At 39.8% G+C, this 23,190-nt stretch overlaps 1 protein-coding gene across 2 annotated transcripts in view; it reads left to right on the top strand.

Moving 5' to 3' along the window:
- The first annotated feature begins 2,787 nt into the window (after positions 1 to 2,787).
- arl15a (ADP-ribosylation factor-like 15a) overlaps positions 2,788 to 23,190 on the top strand; it is a 141,065-nt gene continuing 120,662 nt past the window's right edge. For both annotated transcript variants that reach the window (XM_048243661.1, XM_048243660.1), the window contains exon 1: positions 2,788 to 3,173. In XM_048243661.1, the coding sequence (XP_048099618.1) occupies positions 3,120 to 3,173 (54 nt within the window). In that variant the 5' untranslated portion in view covers positions 2,788 to 3,119. The remainder of the gene's footprint in view (positions 3,174 to 23,190) is intronic.

The raw sequence follows: 23,190 nt of genomic DNA, 5'->3' as shown, positions 1-23,190 counted from the left end.
CAGAGATGAAGCTGAACTACACCTCGCTTGAATAAACAAGGCCAAGATGCTGCTAACTTGAGTTAATGGAACGACTTCAGCCCCAAGTGAAAGTCTACGCTAGTTCAAGTCAGGCTATTTCTGTTAAGCACCGCCTTCATTAGCGAGGTTGATGGAATACCCCCCTGGTCAAGTTGATCAGGCCAGGCTATTTCTGTGAGTTGCACTATGACAGGCTGGACAGTGGCACCAAAGGCAACCTGTTGAGAAACAATGTGACAATCTTGCATGCCACATACATTCTTTGAAAACCATGTAATGTTATCCAATCTTGTTGATCACATTTCACTTTGTCATACTCTGACTTGGTGGCACATGAAATGCCTTTGCTTTGAACAAATTGAATTGAATCAGCAAAAATCCCCAAAAACACAATGTCAGTCAAATGGATGAAGTGCGCTATACCTATTTACATTACATGACTTACAATGTTGAATAGATTTCTTTCGGGATAAGTATAAACAGTAGAAGGCTCTGAAAACACCTTTGCATGATTGAGCAAAATGTTCAAAAGAATGAGAAACTGTTGTTAAGATGTACAAAACGGACTGACTGGAGGGTGAACCAACATTTTTGATAATTTTAATTCTGATCTGAGAAGTGGCTCAGACACTATATCGACTGCCAGCTAATATCTAATTAATATCTGTAATCTAATGTAGGTATTTCACTGAGGTTAAGATTAACACATCAACTACATAAAGGTGATAGTACACATTCACTAACTTACTGTAATTTCCCAAGTATTAGCCGAGGTTTATATATTGATTTTGCTAAATTTCTTCAGCAATGAGGTTAATACCCAGGGGCAGTTAATATGGTATTAATATGCATTTTAACTTGCATAAAACGCTGTCCTGCGGTTTATACACAATGCGGATAATACACAGGAAATTACTGTAACTCAGTCAAAGCATGAGTTGACTGGTTATGTTGAGTGTGCTAATCTCTTTTACAACGGTGATGACAAGAGCTGTATTATTGGAAAAAACAGATGTTACATTCTGGCATGCTTGATGCAACTGGCATCTTAAACCAGTCTATTCTTGTAGCTCTTTGTGTATGAACACAGACTTGGCTGGAGTCAAATCTAATGCATTTGAATTCAATTACAGAAATATTGACACGATGATAGAGTGTAAACTGTTGCTTAAAGGTGCTCTAAGCGATGCCATGCATTTTTTAGGCTAAAACATTTTATGTTACAGCAAACATCACCTTACCATCCGCTAGCTGTCTGTGTCCTGAATACACTGTAAAAAAATCTCTGCAATCTCTGTGGACAGCCGAGGCTCCAAAAACAGCAGACCAAAACAGTCCAAAAACAACCTGGGCAAACCTAGTCCATAAAACATAACAAACAGGGATGCACGTTTAGGAGAGTTTCAATTGCACAGGAAGGAGGGGGAGGAGCGAGCTAGCTTTGTGAATGTCAACAGAAGTGACGTTACCCAGCATCACTTAGAGCACCTTTAAGTGGCATGACAAACTCACCTTTTCTTTAAAGTTGAGCCTGTCAATAGTTTAAGGGTAGATCTGGCTTTCTACGTAAGAAGTTTGAGTAGATGGCTGTAGACAAAAAAATTGTTGACTTAGAGCCCATCCCTAGAGCCCTACAAACTGTAGCTATGTCAGAGTTTTATTTATTTAATTTTAAGTATAAATATTGCATACATGTCAGGTGACACTTTTGTTTTCTCATTAAAAAGAAAAATAATGCCGTTTCATTCTACAAATTGATGAGATTTGCTCAATAAGAGAGACTATCAGGGTAGTGGAGCTTTGGACTTTCACCTCTGTGACACTTAAGATAAGGAGCCAACACAATGTTTAACTTTCTGGTGGGAGCAGTCTACATTCTCATAGATTTTCTTGTTACTAGAGCATTATATTGTCTGTTTCTGTTGGCATAAAGAGAAAGTGTCAGTTGTGCAACACAATTTTAATATTGAAAGAAAAAACTATAAAAGTGTAAAAATGTGAAATAATTATGAAACAATAATGTGAAAATGTAGATTATTCTTGATATTGATTTCTTCCTCTAAAAAACAATATGTTACTTTTTAAATCTATGCTCAGCAACAGTTCAGCTCAAAATCAGGGTCCAAAGTGCACATCTAGAATATCAGTCTCAGATTCACAGATAGATGGTAGACCAGACAGACAAGGGAGAGGGAGGACTGGAATGAACAGAGGTTTGAAACCTTAATCTGTCATTTCAGTCAGATGATGTTTCTGCAGGTTATGTTGCAAAAAAAAGGCCATTGAACATACAATATTAAATCTAAGGGATTCTAATGTTTTGAATGTGTGACTTTTCCTCCCTTTGTTATGAAGGAAAAATAACTCATCCGGCACTTGAGCTTTTTAGGACCATTTAATACAAGCAATTGGATTACTAGAAGGAGAAGTGTTGTCTGTCCGTTGGTTGATCTCAATTCTGATCTTGCCCAGCTTCTCTAATGGAGCCTCCATTTGATTAATGGACTGATGGAGAGATCTAAGTCCCATTGATTTTTGCTTTTGAAGAATAGAAACCTCTCTTACTGCTTCAGGAAATCCATTCCCCACAACATGCAGGCTTTGTGGCTGCCTTCGACAGCAGCCACAGCAACCAAAACAAACCTCTCGCTCCTTCTCTCTCTCTCTCCGTCTGAGAGTGCTGTTATTCTCATTCATTCATTCAGACATGTGTAGGTGTGTAATAGTGACTAATCCAATTTGTAGTGTAATTTTGGAACAGGGCTGTCACTGATCCGCTAATCCCACTGGAGAGATCTCTTCGCTAAGCTGCCCCTGTCGCCTGATTCCGTTCGTCTCTTTGATTGCTTTTCATGAATGGATCTGAATAGCGGCGTCTCCTACTCCTCCCCCCATTGCTTTGAAAACAACCACTGTTGATTCTTGCCGCCGCTGCTTGAGATTTCGCTCTCACTTAGGTTCGACGTTTGTGTGCTTGTTTGTGCGTATGTGCGTGCGATTCTGCTGCTTCTCACCTTCCCCCTCTCCTCTTCTTGCCGTCAGTGGTTGACTCTGGCTCGGCTTGTTTGTTGCCGGGGGTTACGCTGTTGCCGGGGACGATGTCTGAACACATTCAGCTTTCACTGGCTCTGTGCAGAATTGGTTTATATACGGTAAGATAAACAACTGTTGCTCCTCATAGCTGATACAGACTTGACCAAATGAGTATGTCCACGTTTTAGTTTTTTTGTGATTGCATGTCTGTATGCTTATCACCAGGTTTTTTTTTTTGTGTGTGGTTCTTGTGTGTAGCACTGAGTCAGGCTATGTGTCTGTGTCAGTGACTCGAGAAGGCTTCCTCCATCCCTGGCATGTTTGCGTGGTGTGAGGTGGATCTGGATTCTTGACTCTGGATCAGGAATCTGGAAAACAAAGATCTCAAGAATCCTTGAGTAGCCTTTGGTAGTCTGGCTGCTCGTAAAAGTGTTTATTTTTGTCAATGCTGTGATTGGTAAACACCAGTTAACCCTGTTTACCTATAAGGTTAAAGTGCACTGAAATCCCATTTGGATTGAGCCTCAGTCTAATCAACAACCCTGCTCTTTGAATTCTAAGAAAATGAACAGTTAACAAGCTTTTCACCTGTTAAGTCCTCTTATTCAAATGCCCTGGGCGTAATAAGAGTAGAATATGGTTATGGCTTTGAAGGAAAAGCATCATCAGTTTTCTCTTCAGATGGAGGAGTTGTGTTACAGACAGGCAGCAGGCAGCAGGTGTGTGTGACACTTTCCTCAGGGCATGTGCAGCAGCACAGTAGTAGTATCTCCAAGAAAACAACAGCGCCTCTAATAATAGGAAGCCACACATTCAGTACTCAGTAGTATCCTCTGTAATGCCAGTTGAAACCAGTGCGAGTTCACACACGTGTACTTGAATAGTTTAGACATAACAAGTGTCATAGCATCTAACTTGTGGAAGGTACTTGCCTCTCTATCTATTTATCTATCTATGTGTCTGTCGATCTATCAATTTATCAATCTATCTATCAATATCTATGTCCGTATAGATGTATCACACCAGCTAGTGCTGAGGCCAGAGCCAGTTTACAGCTGGTGAGAACAGGCAGGCGTTGTTCTGTCCCTGTGTGCTGTGTGAATGTGACTGAGATCATATCGTGGCTGTGATGGAGAGCCTCAGTGACTGGTGAGCCTGCGAGGCTGGGGTTGGGCAGGCAGGGAGACGCACGACTGACCGACACGCTGGCAGGCCCTGGCACAGGCTACCGCAGGGGGCTGTACCAGCCCCGGCTATAACTCAGCTCTGGAGGAGGGCACCACCGGATTGCTGGCTGTAAAGTGTCCTGTCGCACCTCAGCGCCGGGAGGTTGATAGATGACAGCAGGTGGAAGGTGTGTGGGCATCACCGAGGAAACTGGCCACCGGGAGTTTAGTACGTGCTAAGAGTCAGCTAGCAACATGGGATTCACTGTGGGGCTGAGACGGGGCTAGGCCTGCACGATACATTGTTATTAAATCGCAATCTTGATTCACCCCTCCATTTTTGATTTGCTTTTCCCTTCCATTGTACCGAACTCGTACAGAACCGTGAGGTATAAACTGAACCGTGACTTCTGTGTACCGTTCCACCCCTAGTATATGGTGTCATGTCAGGAGTAAAATTGCCTACATTGCCTGGGTAAAATCACCCATATGGAAAAGATCTCGTTTGTACTATTGGATCATTGAACGTTTATTGCTAAAACAACTAAGGTTCACAAATATAATGAAAAACTGTCAAATGTTATGTAACAATTGCTGATCTATGTGTATTGTAACTGACCACAGGTTGGGGGGGGGGGGGGTGTCTTGGGCAGTCTTTGATCCCTTATGTTGTATGTGCCGGAAACAAGAGGCCTGTCTGTGTATACATTTTCCCAGCTGTAGCCAGACATATGGCCTGATGGAGTTTAGATTTGTATCTATTATAAGGTGTCACTGTGGTGAACATACGGATCTCCCTGAATATGATTCAAAATGTATTATTTTATTGATCCCTCAAGAGTGCATAACGCTAAGGAAGAATGTATTTACTTCTTTTGAGGTGCCATGATTGAGGTAGTATTGTTGTAGAAGTTCTGGTCACATGACTCAAAATGCTCATTTTCAGCCCAATGTTAGTTTGAATTGACCAACAACAAATGCATACATTGGCTTGGTGTGTATTTTCACAGCTCAAGTTCCCACTGGAAAATGTGGAAAGAAACATCCACATGTGCTCTATAGAAAATAAATAGCCCCTTTATCTAGACAAATATTGTGCTTTTCCATCCCCGATTCATATACAGGAAATTGGTGTGGCAGGAGGCTGTGTTGCTAAATGGTCACAGAAAGAGCAGAAAGAGCAGTTCAAGTCAGGACAGTGAAAAAGTATTTGTTAGGATGAGGTGAATGGTGGTATAGGGGATGGATGCCTTGTTAGAGGAGCTGCCTCATTTTGTTTTTGTGGAGACAGTCAGGTCATGGGTAGCACCTCAGGAATACACATGTGTGATCTCAGCATTTCAGGACATTTTCAGAAATGTTCAGAATTACTGCTATTATTGTTGCAGCACTTTTGATTTGACTGTTTGAGCCCCAACCTCTTGCAGTGTTTGAAAGAACTAAACCTGATAATTTCCAACCATATTTATCTATAGGTATCACTAAATGATGCAATTAAAATGTCTGCCTCTGTAAGACTATGTCTAAGGAGACCAAATGCAGACTTTCTTAATAATAATAATAATAATAATAATAATAATAATAATAATAATAAGCTTTATTTGTATAGCACCGTTCATACACAGAATGCATCTCAGAGTGCTTTACATTTGGACCATTTAACACAATAATACAGAAAAAAATTTAATAATACAAACAAACAAACAAAACTATAAATAAAACATCAGAGATTTAGAATTAAGTAAAAATGAGAATTTACAAAATGGTAGGGAGATAGGTACAACTTAATGAAGAGATATATTGTATATCACTGTCTATTGACTGAGAACAGACAGTAACACAGATTGATGTATTGGTAAGATTGAGCAGGATGTGACATGTTGGTTTAAAATAATGAAAGCAAACTAAGCGACACAGATGTGTCCTAGTCCACAGATGTGTCCTACTAATGATATAACAACACAACTAGGGCTGGGATAAACGATTATTTTTTAAACGATTAATCTAGCGATTATTTTTTCGATGCATCGATTAATCTAACGATTAATTTTTTCAGTCCGATTCGATTTCAATTCGATTATCGACATTCCACATTAATTCACTAATAGCTATACATGTTTATTTACATATCTGAATGAAAAAACATGAATTCTTTAACATTTAAATATACGCTGCTTTTAAGATTACAAAATAAAAGACTATAATTCATAAGTCAGAGGTAGCATTCAACAAAGTTTAGTAGTGTCTAATTGAGTGCCTGTCATTTTAAGACGCTCGCAGTGGGAATCCTTGCAATTAACATTAACACAGTTGAAAGTCTGATGGATGCAAACACTTTTCCATTTTGGACAAGCACTTTTGAGTCTTGGAAAACACTTTTCCATTTACATCGGGATTTTGCACATTCAGATTTTGAACATTCAGAGTCAATAAAATGAGCCCTGCATGAATAACGAATACAAGTAGCTGCAAGTAAGCATGCTAAACTTGACATCCAAACAGTATTCTAACGTTAGCGTTGAGATACTGCTTGATTGCATACTGTAACTTAACTTAGTAGTCTCCTCAATGTACTATGTTGTGATAAGACCTTAGCAGAGTTTACTTTAACTTTAATGCAGCAGTTTTGATCAAATTTGCGCAGCATGGTCACGATGCTAAGTGGATTTAATAGCAATTTAGCCCACTGTGTTCTATGCAGTGCTTCTATGTGGCAACAACAATCCTTCAACAATCGTGAATATTTTGTTAAATGCACATGCAGAGGAGGAGCAGCGGGCTCTTTACGAGAGAGAGCGGGCGGGACGAGGAAAGGCTGTGTGAGTAAAAAGTGCAGCTCAATGAAATTATTTTATCTTATCTTTAATTTAATCAGTAGGCCTACAACATAGAACATCAACGTGTGGTGGCCGGTTTTAGTTTCGTGGTGCCCAGCCACAGATTAGTCAACGTATGGAAAACACTGAAGGTGTAAGATTAAAAATATTTAGCAGCACACGTTATGCTTGACGAATCGACGCTCATATTTTGCGTTGACGTATTTTTTTGGTCGATGTCATCGATTACGTCGACGCGTTGTCCCAGCCCTAAACACAACACAATAATGCATCATAATACAAACCAAAAGGGAGCCTAAATAATCAAAAATACACAGAGCTCTAGCAAGTGACAGCCAGCAAGGTATGCTTTTTGACCTCTGATGATACTCTTTCTGAACTGCTAGAGATTAGACAGACAAATTAAACGATTCCAACAGCAGATGCTTTTATGACCCGCCTCATTGCTATCCATGAGCCGTAGGTCGCATCATAAACACATTAGTATGTTGTTATGGCCATTATGCAGCAGCATGTCAAAGAAAATTACTCCTATCTTGCCTCTTCCTATCACTGTGAGGCAGAATTCACCTAGCTTTGGATATTTCACCCGTTGTTTCATAGGGCTGGATGAGCTGGATTTAAATGGTCTTGACTGACATATACTTCTACCAATTATTAGCAATTTGGTCCTGGGAGAAGATACGTCTTGATGATAACATGGATGGCACATTAGAAAATCACAACACTAATAGTAACCAGAAGTGAAATCAAATTCCAGCGTCTGCATTCTGAGACGAATCCGGATGATCATGTGATCATGACCCTCTGCCTTGTTAAAAAACCTTTCCGTTAATGCAATGTTAAAAATGTTCCATCTATGCACTTCTGTTGATGGTCTGGGTCAGGTTTGTCCGGTCTTCCTTTTGTTTACCATGGAGGCTGGTTGTTAAAGGAAATACATTATGTACAGATGTGAATAAACGGATATTGATGTCAAACAAAAACCTGTGTCCTGTGCGAGCATTGATCTGTGTGTCTGTGTTTTTTTGCTGGCTATCTTTGTAGACATGTTTGTTTGCTTTTGTCTGGTGCATGTTTGTCTGTATACTTATGTGCATTATCTGTGTCTAAACGGCTGCTTCCCGTTGTGAGATTGTGTAAATATGCAACATCCTTCTACCCTTTCCCAGTGAAAGATAAACGGGAGTTCCCATCCTAAGAACCAGACAGCTTTGCCCAGTAAGAACACACTTTCACCAGCCTGGTCGTTTCACCCAGCTCATCTTACAAGAAACCGTGTTTCCCCATGCTGGGAAATGGAGTACTTCTCACCCACTTCTTTGAAAGCACTTCACTGGGCCATGTGCCAGGCTGAAGATAGCCACACAACACTGCTTTGCCTTGAGCTGAAGCCCTTTGTGTGTAGTGAAAGGACAGACTGTTGGCTCGCGCTCCTAAGGAATATCAATGGACTGTGTGTCAGATTGTTCTTCTAGCTGTATTCTCTCTACCTCACTCACTAGTGTTGCTCTTCCATGTTCTTGTATCGGTAACTTATTGGACTGTAAGTGGTCCCCCTTAAGCCAAGGAGCAGGAGGAGAAGAGAGGAGGACACAGCTTCTGGCAGGAAGTCACTAAATCTGTCTGGGAAACAACGAAGGAGGGTGACTGAATACTTGATTTATCATTGCCCAGGTTCTTGTTCTCCTTCCCAGAGAAAACATACATGTTGGCTTTTACGTATATCTTTTTCATTTCACTGTCAGGGATTGAGTGGAATGCAATCTCGACAGCTCCAAGATTCCCTATACATTTGACCATGCTTGGTTCACATCAGAGGCCAGTTTATTGTTTTTTTTTACTACTGCAGAGGGTGTTGTCAACTTTTCATCTCTTTGCCAAATATCACTGTCCGAGGCTAACTGGTCCATCAATGCTGATCTACTGTCCACTGTCCAGTGTATGTCCCTATCCTCCCTGTCCTCTCTGTCCCCTCTATGACAGACTGCCTGTCACGTTTGCTTGTTCTGCTCTCTGTGACACAGTGAGTTATATGTCACAATAATTCAACATATGTTAATCATATCACAACACACCAGCTATCCTGATGGCTGAGACAAGTATGATGACTTGAACCTATGTAGAAACACTTTGGCAAAAGAACGGCTTTCAGCTCCTTTTATATTGATGTGTATACTGTGTATGTGTACATCTTGTGATGGTGTGGTAAACCGAACATTTCTTATGTTCCTTTCATCTTCAGCATATGTTTTCATGAGAGATTAGACCTGCAGGAAAATAAGTGGTTCTCAGTTGACCTCCAAGATAAGGATTCTTCATCTGGACTTGCTTATTCGTCTTTTCACCACCAGTGCAGCTGGAAACCGGTGCGTTATTTGAGTCATCGTGAGTTAAGGACTCCCAGTCCACCACCACCACCACCACTTTTGTTCACATTGTTATTTAGCCTGGTGTGTTTTGCCTTTTGTGAGATTCGTCATTACCTGTTGTGTGGACTATGAATGACTTGTTTCCGTGCTATGAAAAAGCTGGCTGGGAAACGGTCCTTGACGTGTGAGTTGAATTTATTTTATATGCCCGGGGGCCGCAGGGGATAAGCTGGCCCACTCTCCAGCGGGGCCGCCACCTTTCTCCGGGACCTCGAACAGCCTGCCACATTACCCTCAATCTGGGGATCCATCATCTCTGGAAAACAAAGAGTGGAGTCCTTGAGCGATCCGTTTCCTGTTTCGGGGGGAGAGCAGGGTAATATTCCTGCTTTTGTTTGGTGATATTGGCCCCCTGCTGCGCCGCTCTCAAAGCCACTATCCCTCTGAACTTGGAACACGCGGAAAAATCCACTTCATTTTTACTAATGGCTGCTTGAATCGGCCCATTCACAGATGCAGACTGGTATCGGTTGAAAAGATGAGAGGTCTGTGAAGACTTTGTGGCCAAAATGGGCCTCTGTGTGTGTGGCATAGTGCTTCCAAATAACTGCTATTATTCATGTATCCAAAATACATAACTTTTTCCCCGCATTTAGCATCCGTGTGCTACTTCAAAAGCTCTTGATGATGGAGATGATGAACATGGCACTCATTCTCGTGATAAAGCAACACCATAGTTAAACTAGAAGAGAACACAGACCTGATAAAGACTATGCACTACACTACACTATACTTCATTATAATACACTCATCTACTCAACATTCGCACAACCAGCGTATCGTCATACAGAAAAAAAGAAAACCCCCTCAAAAAACAATCGTTTTACCTAGCTCGAATTGCTACAGCTAGGCAGCTATAGCGCTACACTCTGGGGACATGAAAATGGGGGGACATGCCCCCACTCTAGCTGCCTGGCTGCTTGGGCGGTGGTAGCGTAGTGGTTAAGGAGCTGGGCTAGCGTGCAGTAGCCTGAAAGTTGTCGGTTCAATTCCTGTTGTTGCTTTCACTGTTGTGCCCTTGAGCAAGGCAGTTAACCCTAAGTTGCTCAGGGGACAATGGAATCCCTTGCATATAGTTGACATATGTAAGTCACTTTGGACATAAGTGTCTGCTAAATGTAATGTAAAAAAAAGAAATTTAATGAGTGCCCCACTGGAGAAGCTAAAGCTGCTGTCCATTTAGTTCCTGTTAGCAGTTAGTGCTGCTAGTTAAGTGCAAAGGGGATCTTGTACATATGGCTCCTTTGGTAATCTTTGGCTGTTTGTGAAACTGAATACATAAACTTGACCTTTGACTAGTGCTGTGCAGTTAAGCTGTCTTTACTGTTTATTTGTCTAACTACTCCAGGTGAGTAGCAGGATTGTCTTGTTAGTTACCTAGCCAGATGGTGTGTAGATAGAGTTACTAGGCAAAATCTGCACTCATGTTGTCTGTGCCTGAGGATACAAAAGATATATGGCACAAGGTAAGCACACATCATGTATTTGCAATGGTGTACAGATGTGTGAGCTGGAAAATGAAATTACATTAGGCTACTTTTAATTTGAGACAGAATTATTTACTAAACTTAAGACATGGCATGAGATTGTGCACCACCTTTTATTTACCTTTCATTTTTACAAAGCCTCAAATCTCAAGCGAATGGATAGCATCCTGGTCTGATCTCTCGTGTAGAGAGCCTTTATATGATTGAAATGCAGCAGACAGAAGCTTTGTGTTAGTGGTCTGGGGCCTGTTGCCGTCTTATGGTGGGAGAATGCACATGCGTGGTCTTTGGTCAGATGTTGGGAATTAAGTGTTCTACAAAAATATGCTAGAGTGCTTATGTCACCTGAAGCTATTTACATTATTTACCAGTGGAAGATTTAGATTTAACCCAGGAGTTGGGATGTTCATGAGGACAGGATGAACAACCATGCTCTCTTGACAGCAAAAAGCTGCAGAGAATCTGTGTCTCACTTTCTCTATCTTGAATGCACACATTGCATACTCACTCACTCACACACACAGAGAGAGAGTGTGTGTGAGTGTGTGTGAGAGAGAGAGAGGGGAGAGCCAAAGCTAAGACACAACCCTGACTCTGTCACCAACAAATATGGTAAGGAGTTAGTGCATCTCTGTCGAGGCCTAGGCCTGTACTTCCTTAATGGTAGGAGGAAAGGGGACTCATTAGGTTGGTTCACATACTGCTCAGCTCTTGGGTCTAGTGTAGTTGACTATGCAATTACTGACATGGACCCCTCCTCCATCAACGCATTCACTGTAAGACCACAGCTTCCTCTTTCAGATCACTGTCAAATCAATGTATACCTAAAAAGAACTATGCAAATCAAGATAACAGATACAAAGACACTTTTAAAACTCAAACCAACCTATAAATGGACATCTGACCGTGCATCTAAATTCACCAATGCAGCCAACTCTACTGAAATTACTAATAAAATGAATAGTTTTTTACTAACACAATTTCATCCATATCCACCAGCTGTTAAAACAGCCGTAAATCAAGTAAATGAATTATACCACATAATTGCACATAAAGCAAACCTCTCAAGAGGTAATTCCAAACCCATAAATAAAGTCCACAAAGAGCAATGGTTTGATAAGGAGTGTGATATGAGGAAAAATCTCAGACAACTATCAAATCAAAAACACCGGCAACCAAACAATCCAGAGATGAGAAAAAATTACTGCAAAAAACTCAAAGAATATAAACAAATGATTCAAAAGAAAAAACAAACTCTCTATAATGCAACACTAGAGGAAATTGAAAGCTCCATCAACCAAAATCAGTTTTGGGAAAAGTGGAACACACTGAATCCCAAACAAAACCAAGAGCTACCCCTAAAAGATAGAGAAACATGGAGGAATTATTTCATGCAACTCTATGAGAAAATCCCTCCCGATAACCTCACAACTGGCCAACAAATTATAATGGAAAAATTACACCTCCTTGGAAAAGACAATCAAACCCCCCTTGATTACGAAATCACATCTGAAGAATTAGCAGAAGCACTCCTGAAACTCAAACCTAAAAAAGCATGTGGACCTGACAATATAAAAACAGAGATGCACCCCTGAGCTGCACAGGGTCATCTTAAAACTATTTAACCTTGTTCTCCAAGCTGGCTGTTTTCCTGAGATCTGGAATAGGGGGCTTATATCCCCAATATTTAAGAGTGGAGATAAATTCGACCCCAATAACTACCGAGGCATCTGTGTGAACAGTAACCTGGGGAAGGTTTTCTGCTGTATTCTAAACGCCCATATACAGGCCTTCCTCATCAAGCACAATGTCTTGAGTAAAGGTCAGATTGGATTCTTGCCAAAACATAGAACCACTGACCACATTTACGCCCTACACACCCTAATCAACACCCATGTTTTACAAGGAAAACAAAAGAAAATGTTTGCATGCTTTGTAGACTTTAAAAAAGCTTTCGACTCAATTTGGCACAATGGATTATTTAAAAAAATTTGCAAAGTGGTGTAGGGGGCAAAACCTATGATTTAATCAAATCTATTTATATGGACAATAAAAATGCTGTAAAAATTGACAACAGCAGAACAGAATTCTTCACTCAGGGGTGTGGGGTGAGACAGGGCTGTAGCTTGAGTCCAACTCTGTTCAATATCTACATCAATGAGTTAGCGGTGGTATTGGAACAATCTACAGCACCTGGACTCACCCTAAACAATAGAGAAGTTACATTTCTGCTTTTTGCAGATGACCTGGTGCTGCTGTCACCCTCAGAACAAGGACTACAGCGGCACCTAGATCTGCTAGAGCAATTCTGTCAGAACTGGGCCCTGACAGTCAATTTGGACAAAACAAAGATTGTAATATTCCAAAAGAAAGCAAGCTCTCAGGCAGGCAGACACCTTTTCACTCTAGGAAACACCGCTCTAGAGCATTCTTTATCTTATGATTATCTAGGTCTGAAACTCAGTGCCTCAGGAAGCTTTGACCTTGCAGTGAATGTGCTAAATGATAAAGCTTGTAGAGCTCTCTATGCCATCAAAAGAAATTTCCATAAAATACAAATCCCAATTAAAATCTGGTGCAAAATATTCAACAGTGTAATAATGCCAATTGCATTAAATGGATGCGAGGTATGGGGTCCACTCATCAAGCTAGACTACACTAGATGGGACAAACATCCCACTGAATCCCTGCATGCAGAATTTATGAGAAACATTCTTAGAGTCCAAAGGAAAACACCAACAAATGCATGCAGGGCAGAATTAGGCAGATTCCCATTGGCATTAAATATACAAAAAAGATCTTTAAAATTCTGGATCCACCTAAATTCTAGTGACGAGAACACCATACAGTTTCAAGCATACAAAACCCAAGAGGTTAGCCCTAAAACCATTCCCCTTTGCCAGTTGGTTCTGAAGTTAACTAATACTCTAATCCATCGATCTCAGACCAGCACTGCTTTTCAAAATTAGATCAAAGTAAAACAAATTATGAATCAAAGTAAGAATAAATATCTGGAACATTGTGATGATCAAAGGTCCGTGTATCAATCGTTCATTTGATATTCAATTGAGAATCCAAAATGAAAAAAACCAAAAAAGGACTTGTTTTTTCATTATTTGTTTATGAATGTGATACAAACCAACAAATAATGCTGATAATGCTGATTTTGATTTGATTTCATGATCAGATCAAAAGTAGAACGTTTAAAAAACGGCCTCAGGCCCAAAACTGATTTTGATATTTATTTTTTCCGATTGCTCTGACCCGGACATTATTTATTGACTTCCATTGCCAGCTGCTGCTTTTGTTTTGCAGTGTTAAATCGGACTAGACCTACAAGTCCGATTATAACACAATTTACCCTATATATATTTAAATGACCACTCGGACAGAGCAACAGAATATCTTTTTCCCCCTCAGTCGGCAGTCTAATCGAATAGATTTTTCTACTCCTATGCTCGATTAGCGTAGCCAGAAATGTTCAAATGGGTGGGCACAGAAAGAAAAGGGTGGGCAAAGCCAATTTGATTGAACATAGCCTAAGAGAAGCCTAGATGAGATGCACCATACAAACATTAATCGGCATGTTATATTTATGACATAGTGGAATTTATTGAACGCATTTGATCACAGCTGACAAATTAGGCAGAAACATTTTAAACTGGAGCAAAACTGCATGAATTTAGGCCTAGCTTCTGCGCGTCACATGAAACACAATTGAGACAATAGATTGACCATATTGTACAACTGCAAAGCCTTATCATAGGCATGTTACATTCATGACATGAAAAGTAGAACTTATTGAACAAAAATGGCAAATTACGCAGTCGGCTAAACATTAAACTTGCGCAAAATGGCATGAACACAGCAACGGTGCGTCGCATAACTTAAAACACAAACTGAAGCAACAGCTTGGACAATCCTACTGCAAAGCCTTTCCTTCCATAGGCATGCAACGTCTATGACATAAAAAGTGGAATATGAACGCATTTCACACCTGACAATTAAACGGAGCTGCCGCCTGTTCGCGATTTGACTGATTCTTGAGCTCTCAGAGCAGTGTTGACTTGCGCGTCTTTTTTAGATGGTGAACGTAATTGGACGGGCAAGGCTGACAAGTAGACGGGCCTAGGCCCGCCTATGGCTCGATTTGAATTATTTGCTCTGTTTGTGAATGAAGTTGTAGCCCCTCTTTCCTTTGATCAATGTGCTTGTTGAACGATGTGTCCCTAGTTTCTCTGTCATAGCTACTGTCTTTGGGGTTATCTCACCAGAAGGCTACTGCAGCTGGCTGCCTTCCAATGACGTTGGCGACAAATGATGATCTGAGCTGATAGATCTATAATCTAGGCCTACTTCCCTAAAATGGGCTGATATAATCATTACTTCTATAATCATGGGGCAACGCTTTGGGCGAACGCGATGTTCATAAACGAAACAGGCATGAGAAGGGAGATGATTTTCTGTCGATTCAACGAAACCAAGTTTGCCATCGTTGCGCAAGTCGCCCAATTTCTCGCGATAGTTGGTAGACAATATTTTCCGTCGCTAGGGATGGCCAAAATTAAATCTAGCAACAAAGTCACTAATTGGCAACACTGAGCACTGACAGGTCTAGACCAAGAAAGTGACTTGGATAGACTTCCAGGTCACAGAAATCGGAACAAATAAATATCAAAATCAGTTTCGGCCCTGAAGCCATTTTTTAAACGTTATACTTTTGATCTGACCATGAAATCAAAAGCCTGGAAAACAACGTGTTATTTGTTTGTTTGTATCACATTCATAAACAAATAATGAAATAACAAGTCATTTTTGTTTTTTTTCGTTTTTGATTCTCAATTGAATATCAAATGAACAAATGATACATGGACCATCAAACAAAATCACAATCCAAATTAGAATGTTACTTGTCACTAAAATGAGATTATGAATTGGCAGAGTACCTCTCCACCGTCAGAGATACAAAGCAGAGACAGATTCTTACCAAGTACAGGCTAAGTGACCACAGCCTTGCCATAGAGAAAGGCCGGCACAAAAAAACATGGCTTCCCAAAGAGCAGCGGCTCTGTGGTCACTGTACGACTGGTGAGGTTGAAACAGAGATGCACTTTCTCCTATACTGTCCAAAGTTTGAACAGATTAGAAAAAGATATTTTTTACAATTCTCAAATAAAATTCCAAATTTTAGCTCCCTTAAAGACTGATAGGTAACACTTTATTTTAATGTGTCGCTGTTACAGTGTACCTACCTAATTAGGTACAGTGGTACAACCTGTGTAACAACATGTACTATCAGGTACTATCATTGTACTTGCATTATGTATTTGTGGGTACCTACATATAGTTGTTACATTGTAATACTGAGTGCTTTTACAAAACTTTGCCAATTTGCCTAAATTTTCATCAGAGGCAAAGAGCTGACCTGAGACCTGCTGGATAGGGTAAATTTGGTCATGATAGATTTGATATACAAACCATTCTTAGCTCCAGTCAAGGCCTCATTGTCTTCAGTGTACATGTAACAGCTGTGCTGCTACAACCTTGTTAATCTTTGATACAGTGGAATAAACCTATGAAGTGTACCAGTTAAATACTTACAATTACATGTATGTTGTGTCATTGGTGTCTTGGAACTTGTCTGCCATTACCCTACATACTGTAGTACATGTATCAACTGTGTTGGTACACATTTATTACTCTTTTGATACAGTGGAATAAACCCATTAAAATAAAGTGTACCAGTTAAGTACTTACATGTACATATTATATACATCCTGTTGATGATGTCATGCATCCTGTAATTGATGTGTTGAAACGTGTCTGCTGTTACACCACACAGTACATGTGAATTAGTAGACCTGTTCCAAGACATCGAAGACACAACATACATGTCATATGTACATGTAAGTAATTAACTGGTACACTTAAATAGGTTTATTCCACTGTATCAAAGAGTAACAAGGTTGTAGCAGCACAGCTGTTACATGTACACTGAAGACAATGAGGCCTTGACTGGAGCTAAGAATGGTTTGTATATCAAATCTATCATGACCAGATTTACCCCATCCAGCAGGTCTCAGGTCAGCTCTTTGCTGCTGATGAAAATGTAGGCAAATTGGCAAAGTTTTGTAAAAGCACTCAGTACTACAATGTAACAACTATATGTAGGTACCCACAAATACATAATGCAAGTACAATGATAGTACCTGATAGTACATGTTGTTACACAGGTTGTACCACTGTACCTAATTAGGTAGGTACACTGTAACAGTGACACATTAAAATAAAGTGTTACCATATGTTACAGCTTGCCACAACATGAGGGACAGTGAGTCGGACACTTTACCACAATGCCCGACCTAATGTCTGTACTTAATCCAATGTATTATAATGTGTATGCTGCCCGTGTGTGTGTGTGTGGAAAAAGAGAGGAAGCTGATTCAATCCCAAAATGGCAGCGTTAGTTTTTCACAATTGCTAAAACTGAACTCAACAACATTTTTTGAAAACTTCTATTCTTTTCTCAAAACTAAACAGAAACGCCCATTCTTAAACTACATTAACAAATCCTCTGACACTTCTTGCAAAACGGAACAATTGCTTAAAACAGTTTTACCTGTGCTCAAAACCAAACAATGTCTTCAGATCATTCACAAAGCAGTGAAAATGAAAACACTACCGAACAAGCAATCATTACACACTGCATCAAAAATGGAGAACACAGTGTTCAGGGCAGGGCATAGGGGCTATAGATCCAGGAGAAATGTTCATTTTTTTTAATGCATTGGCATCTAAAAAATAAAGCAAAACAAAAAAAAAACTAAAATCACTTTTCAGGTTGTACCAAGAACAGTAACGTAGATCGGAAACCTCAATACTGACTCTTGACGTTAGTTCTTTCCCCAGTGGTTTTTACCAGTTCCTGTATGGACGCTTAATTGGTAAAGATTTTTGGCTTTTGGTTATTAGGATTATTAGGTGGCTGAGGTTTCAAACTGTGAGTGAGTCACAATATTTTATCATTGCCACTATCCATTTCCTTATTCCCAGGCCTTGTTTACTATTTACACAGAGCAAAAAAGGGAAAAATTGTTTATAATAATGGTGTGCGAGTTTTTTCTTGATTGACTGTTACATTGCCCAAAACTAACGCACCCGCACGGCCTTGAGTAATTGGCGTGAGACCCTACCTGTCTAACTTGAACAATTGTTTGGGAAGCAAACTGCTCTTCATCCTTGAGATAGGCTTGAATAGATCAGTCGTCACCACTCAGATAAGCCTTTAAAGGTGCCATGTGTAAGAATTGAGGTAAAAATATCCAAAAATGAGCTACACGCATCAAAAGAATGAGAAGAAATTAGGGCGATGATGTCATTTAAAAAATGACAAGGTATAGTGCTGCAGGGATATCAACCTGAATTAGCATGCTAAATTACTAGCCACAGCCCGACAGGTGTCATAATGCCAGTTTCGGCCATGGGAGGCGGTAATCGGGCAACATAACCACCAGCCAAACTGCAATACACGTGTCTCGGTTGTTACTGTAGGGTAGACCAACTCACTTTCTGGAGGTATACTGCCCCCATCTTTTATGGAATGTGGAGTATGAATTGATTTTTTGGCGGACATTACACATGGCACCTTTAATATGCAATCATTTGTTATGACATTTATTCATTGTTGATTTATTATGCAATGTTTAAAAAAAAGTGGTGCAACATAACTTGAATTTGAAAAGTTTATAATGCAGATGTCTCATGATTTAGCAGGTCATTACAATTGTTGTGGTATGAATCTATACATACCACTAGATGGTGCTGTTTAACAAGCTAAAGTGTTTCCCTACATTTTATTTTCACAATTGTTTATGCCAATCCTGTTTGGATTTCTCTCACAGTGGAAGCGTTCAGACTGCACCTATGATCAATGAAAGTTGTCAAGTTCTTTAACATTACTCTTCATTTTATATCCATTGAAATGAATATTGTACCAAACCATTAATGGGAACTCCCAGGAATGTAAGAACATTTTAAATAAAACAAACTGCACTGTAATGATTTGTTAGTGTTTACACTTTCACACATTAAAGTAACAATAAGGAGTTTTGGTCTAAAACTACTAGAACTAACTAAAAGTCACATATAGCACAAACAGCTCAGCTGTCATGAAAATATGATGAAATGCTAACTAGTGTTTTAGAAATATAGTTGCCAGTGATGTGCCGTGAAAGCTTTTCTTACAATTCCGTGGGCATGCCATGGGGTCTTCCATTCCGAAACACAGAACGACAAAGTGCACATCCTGGTTTGCTGGTGGGCACAGCACATGTTGGAAACGGGCATCATTTAGGAGGTTATTCGAAGGCTTGTTTGAAATGTTTTTGAAACCCATTGTGCATGATTGTGATATTGTGGCTCAGATTCCCTGTCAATGTCAGTGTTTGCATGCTTGTTTTAGTTCATAAGGGCAGGCTAGTGCTTAAGAGACAGGTAATACAAGGGAACCAAAGAGAATAATATGCACATTGAATAGCATGGCTTCTGAGCACTAGGTCTTCTTTAGACAAGCCAAGAACCATTTAGAGCTTTTTCGGTGTTTATGGAAAGAATTAAGTCTGAGTAAAATCAGGACTCTTTCTTTATGAAAAAAGGAGTGTTTATTTTTATTTCTCATCCTGTAGCCTCTGTGACAACCAGAAGTGATGGCAGTCCAGAAAAAGCAAGCTGTCGACTCAGAGAGTCTGGGTGTAAATCAGAGTCTTAATCCAACTTACCAAATGACACAAGTGGCCAATGCTCAAATGTACCGTACTATTCAAAAGTTTGGAATCACAGAGAAGCGTCTTTGTTTTTTTTTTAAATAACCTGAAATTGATCAAAAATGTAGTGCAGACATTGTTAAGACTGTAGATAATTGTTATTGATGACTATTTTGATGACTGACTGTTACTAATGGCTGAAGTGACCGCAATCACTCCTGTGTTTTAATGATATTATGTCAGCATGTTTAACATACTAATTCATCATTGGAAAACCTTTTTTTACAATTATGTCTAGTTGGTTATAGCTCCTTGAGTATTTGACTTGTGATCTTAAGTAAGGTCTAAAAATGGTCAGGAGGAAATAGTTTTTTTCTTCAGAAACATGTCTTTCAATTGCTGTAACACATTCTACAGGGATTTAAGTTCTCCATCGTACGAAGGATTGTCGTCAGTCGTGTTTGTGCTGTGACACACAGATAGCCTTGCTTATTTTGGTTACACTGCGACAGGAGGTTATGACTGTAAGCTGACAAAAAATAACAATGCAATTAAAATAGTCAACTTAAAACTTTGCTATAAAATATTAATTTATAGTACAAAACCATAACCAGTAGGCCTACCAGAACCTTGCATATTAGCATCATGATTTGTGTGCATCTGATGTTAAAAACATTATTTGGCAAGGCCACTAGCCGTCATGGATGCATTGTTGCTAAAGAAAGGCACATGTGTCTGAGATAGACAAAACTGTTATATATGGAGATAATATATGGAGATGGCCTTGGCTGTTGGCAAGCCAAACAGTTCATGGTATAAAGAAATGAAAGTGCCAGGGGTTTACTTTTTTTTGGTTTGCTGCAAGAAAATTACTTATGGAAGCAATGGAAAAAAAGTTTTAGCACGCCACCAATCTGAAGATAAGGCTAACATTCGTGCTCTTTTCATTTTCATTTCATTTTCATATCATTTCATTTTCATTAAATGCTGATGAGGCAACAAATGGAAATATGGACAAGATCTTGAATGTTCTGATTTGTTACATTGATGAGGAAATGAAAAGTCTTGATTGAAACTTGATTTTATAGATTTGACTTGGTGTTGAATTGCATATTAACAACAAAAAGAAACCTCCCCTTTAAACACCTTTGGCCTGAAGTGATTAAATAAGAGTGTAAGTTAAAGCCTTTCTACAATATGATTGCTAGTAGAAAAGAACAGCAATGGTTAGTCAGGGATGGTACTGAAATATTATTTTGTTCATCAGGAAAAGAAAACACTCGCAATTTGCCTTGTTCACGCAGTGGCTATTGCTGGCCAAAACGAGGCTACAGGGTCAAACCATAGGATCGTTATGTTCTATGCATTTGCCCGTAGATGGCATTAATTATATTCTGTTCTAAACAACCGAACCAGAGATGGCATTTTCCATTGCTTCGCTGTGTTCTTTCTTTTAAAACGAGAATAAATCAATTTCAAGAGGTGAAAATCACTAGATCGAAACATGTGGAGTCTTTTATGTATTTTTTCGGGGTATTTGAAAAGTTTGCGCTAGTATGAAAGATAAAGTTTATAACGAAACGTAACAGTAAATTTGCCTAATCTGTTCTGATTAGGCCTACATAACGTTATTAGCCTGGCCTACTGTCAACCGGGGTGGCTTCGGACAACTTTTTTTTTTTTAAATTTGGAATTTATTTACAAACCTGAAAAAAAATCGGCAAGTAGGCTATGCATTGATTGCATTCAGGAAGCATTGCACCATGTCGATAGCAGTTTACACCACGTTAGTTTCAGTTTCCTTAATAAAAAATGAAGAAGTTCTATTCTCAATAATTGCTTCAATCATCGGAGACACAAACTGCTTATCAATTTGCAAAAAAATTTCCTTTTCTATAAAACTTTGGTCTGGCATAGTATTTCACATTGTTAATTTGGTTTGTGTAGAACAGAAAATTGGTTGCTACGGAAACATGATGTCACACTTTAGTACTCTATTGGCCTGAAAAAAGTTCAGTCAATAGATTTTTTTTCACTTCAATCCCTGCATTCCATCACTATTTATAAAAGTAAGGATAGCAATGGGATATGAGCTGAAGACATCTCCCAAATGTGTGCACCATAGAACAGTGCAGTGTCTGTAACCAGGGTACAAAAAGACAACAATAATACCAAGTTAACTAGAGCCTTCCTTTGGAACAGTCTCAAAGAAAAAAGCCATATCTGAGACTGACCAACGAAAGGATAGGTAGGGTGGAACATTATAGACAAATCTAATTTGAGGTGTTTGGATCACAGAGGGAAAAAACTGTACAGAGTACATGAAATATGCTGGAGAGAAGGCCATCTGTCAAGCATGGGAGAGGAAATGATGGTGAGGCTTTGTAGTATGTCACTTGTACAGATGAAAACGATATATAGCACCACCATTTTATAACTTCATCACCAAGCAGTGCCCTGTGGACACTTAACACTTCACTGAGTATTTTTGGAAATCTGAAATTTTCTGTCATGTTCTTTCAAATGGGAGTGTTTTGTGTCTGCCCATAAGTATGGCACAGGCAGACAGCTGGAATCTGTTATTGAATTGTTTTATTTCGCCAGATCAAGCAGTAATGTTTTACTATAGCAAAGTTAATGCCAGCTAACATTCATTCCTTATTTGTCCCTCTAGCCAGCGAAGCTCTGGCCTCTGACTGATCTGGGTCCTTCTCTGTGAAAAGGCTTTTTAAATGTCTCTTCAAATGGACTATAATTCTCCCCTTTTACTCCCCCCCCCTTGTGTATTCAAGACCGTTTTGCACAGGCACATGTTCAGGCTTTGATCGATGTTAGAGCGCATTCTTTACAAGGGATTGTTTTCTCCCATAACAAAGTCATTAAGTGGTTTTATGGCTTGCATTTTGCAGCTCTGACTCGGCCTTTCTGAGAGCCGTTTCTTCCCTTACTGAGATTGGTCTCAGAGTGGTCTCAGACACTTACACTTTATGGCTTCAGTGATTCTCTGTGAAGTTACTCGGTGAGGGAGTCTGTTCAGTTACAAGTCTTTTAGTTGCAAGTGCGGACTTTGCCGGCAGGGGGCAGCATTGCACAGTCTATATATCATGTCAGGGAGCAAAGCACGCCGGCCGTCCGTCGAACATCTTGAGATGAGTGGACTTAGCTCTTTATCATCATCTCTGGCTCATTAACCACTACTATTTCCAAGGAAATGCGCAGAGAACTCCCCCACAAAAGCCACTCATAACACACATCCTTCTCACTTTGATCAGCAGGGCCGGTCAGTAAGTGGATGTGAAGCTTTACACCAAACTGACAAACACAACAACTGTGTTTCCACAGAGGCGTGAGGGCGCTTGCAGCAAAAAGGTAATCAGTCCCTCATGCTTCAGGTCAGGAGGCAGCATAGTTTATATTTCTGTCGATGCTGGGTTCTCTCATAGGCATATATC

Source organism: Alosa alosa, chromosome 5 (assembly GCF_017589495.1).
Source record: "Alosa alosa isolate M-15738 ecotype Scorff River chromosome 5, AALO_Geno_1.1, whole genome shotgun sequence".
Classification (NCBI taxonomy): Eukaryota; Metazoa; Chordata; class Actinopteri; order Clupeiformes; family Clupeidae; genus Alosa; species Alosa alosa.
This window is presented reverse-complemented; position numbering and strand designations above follow the sequence as displayed.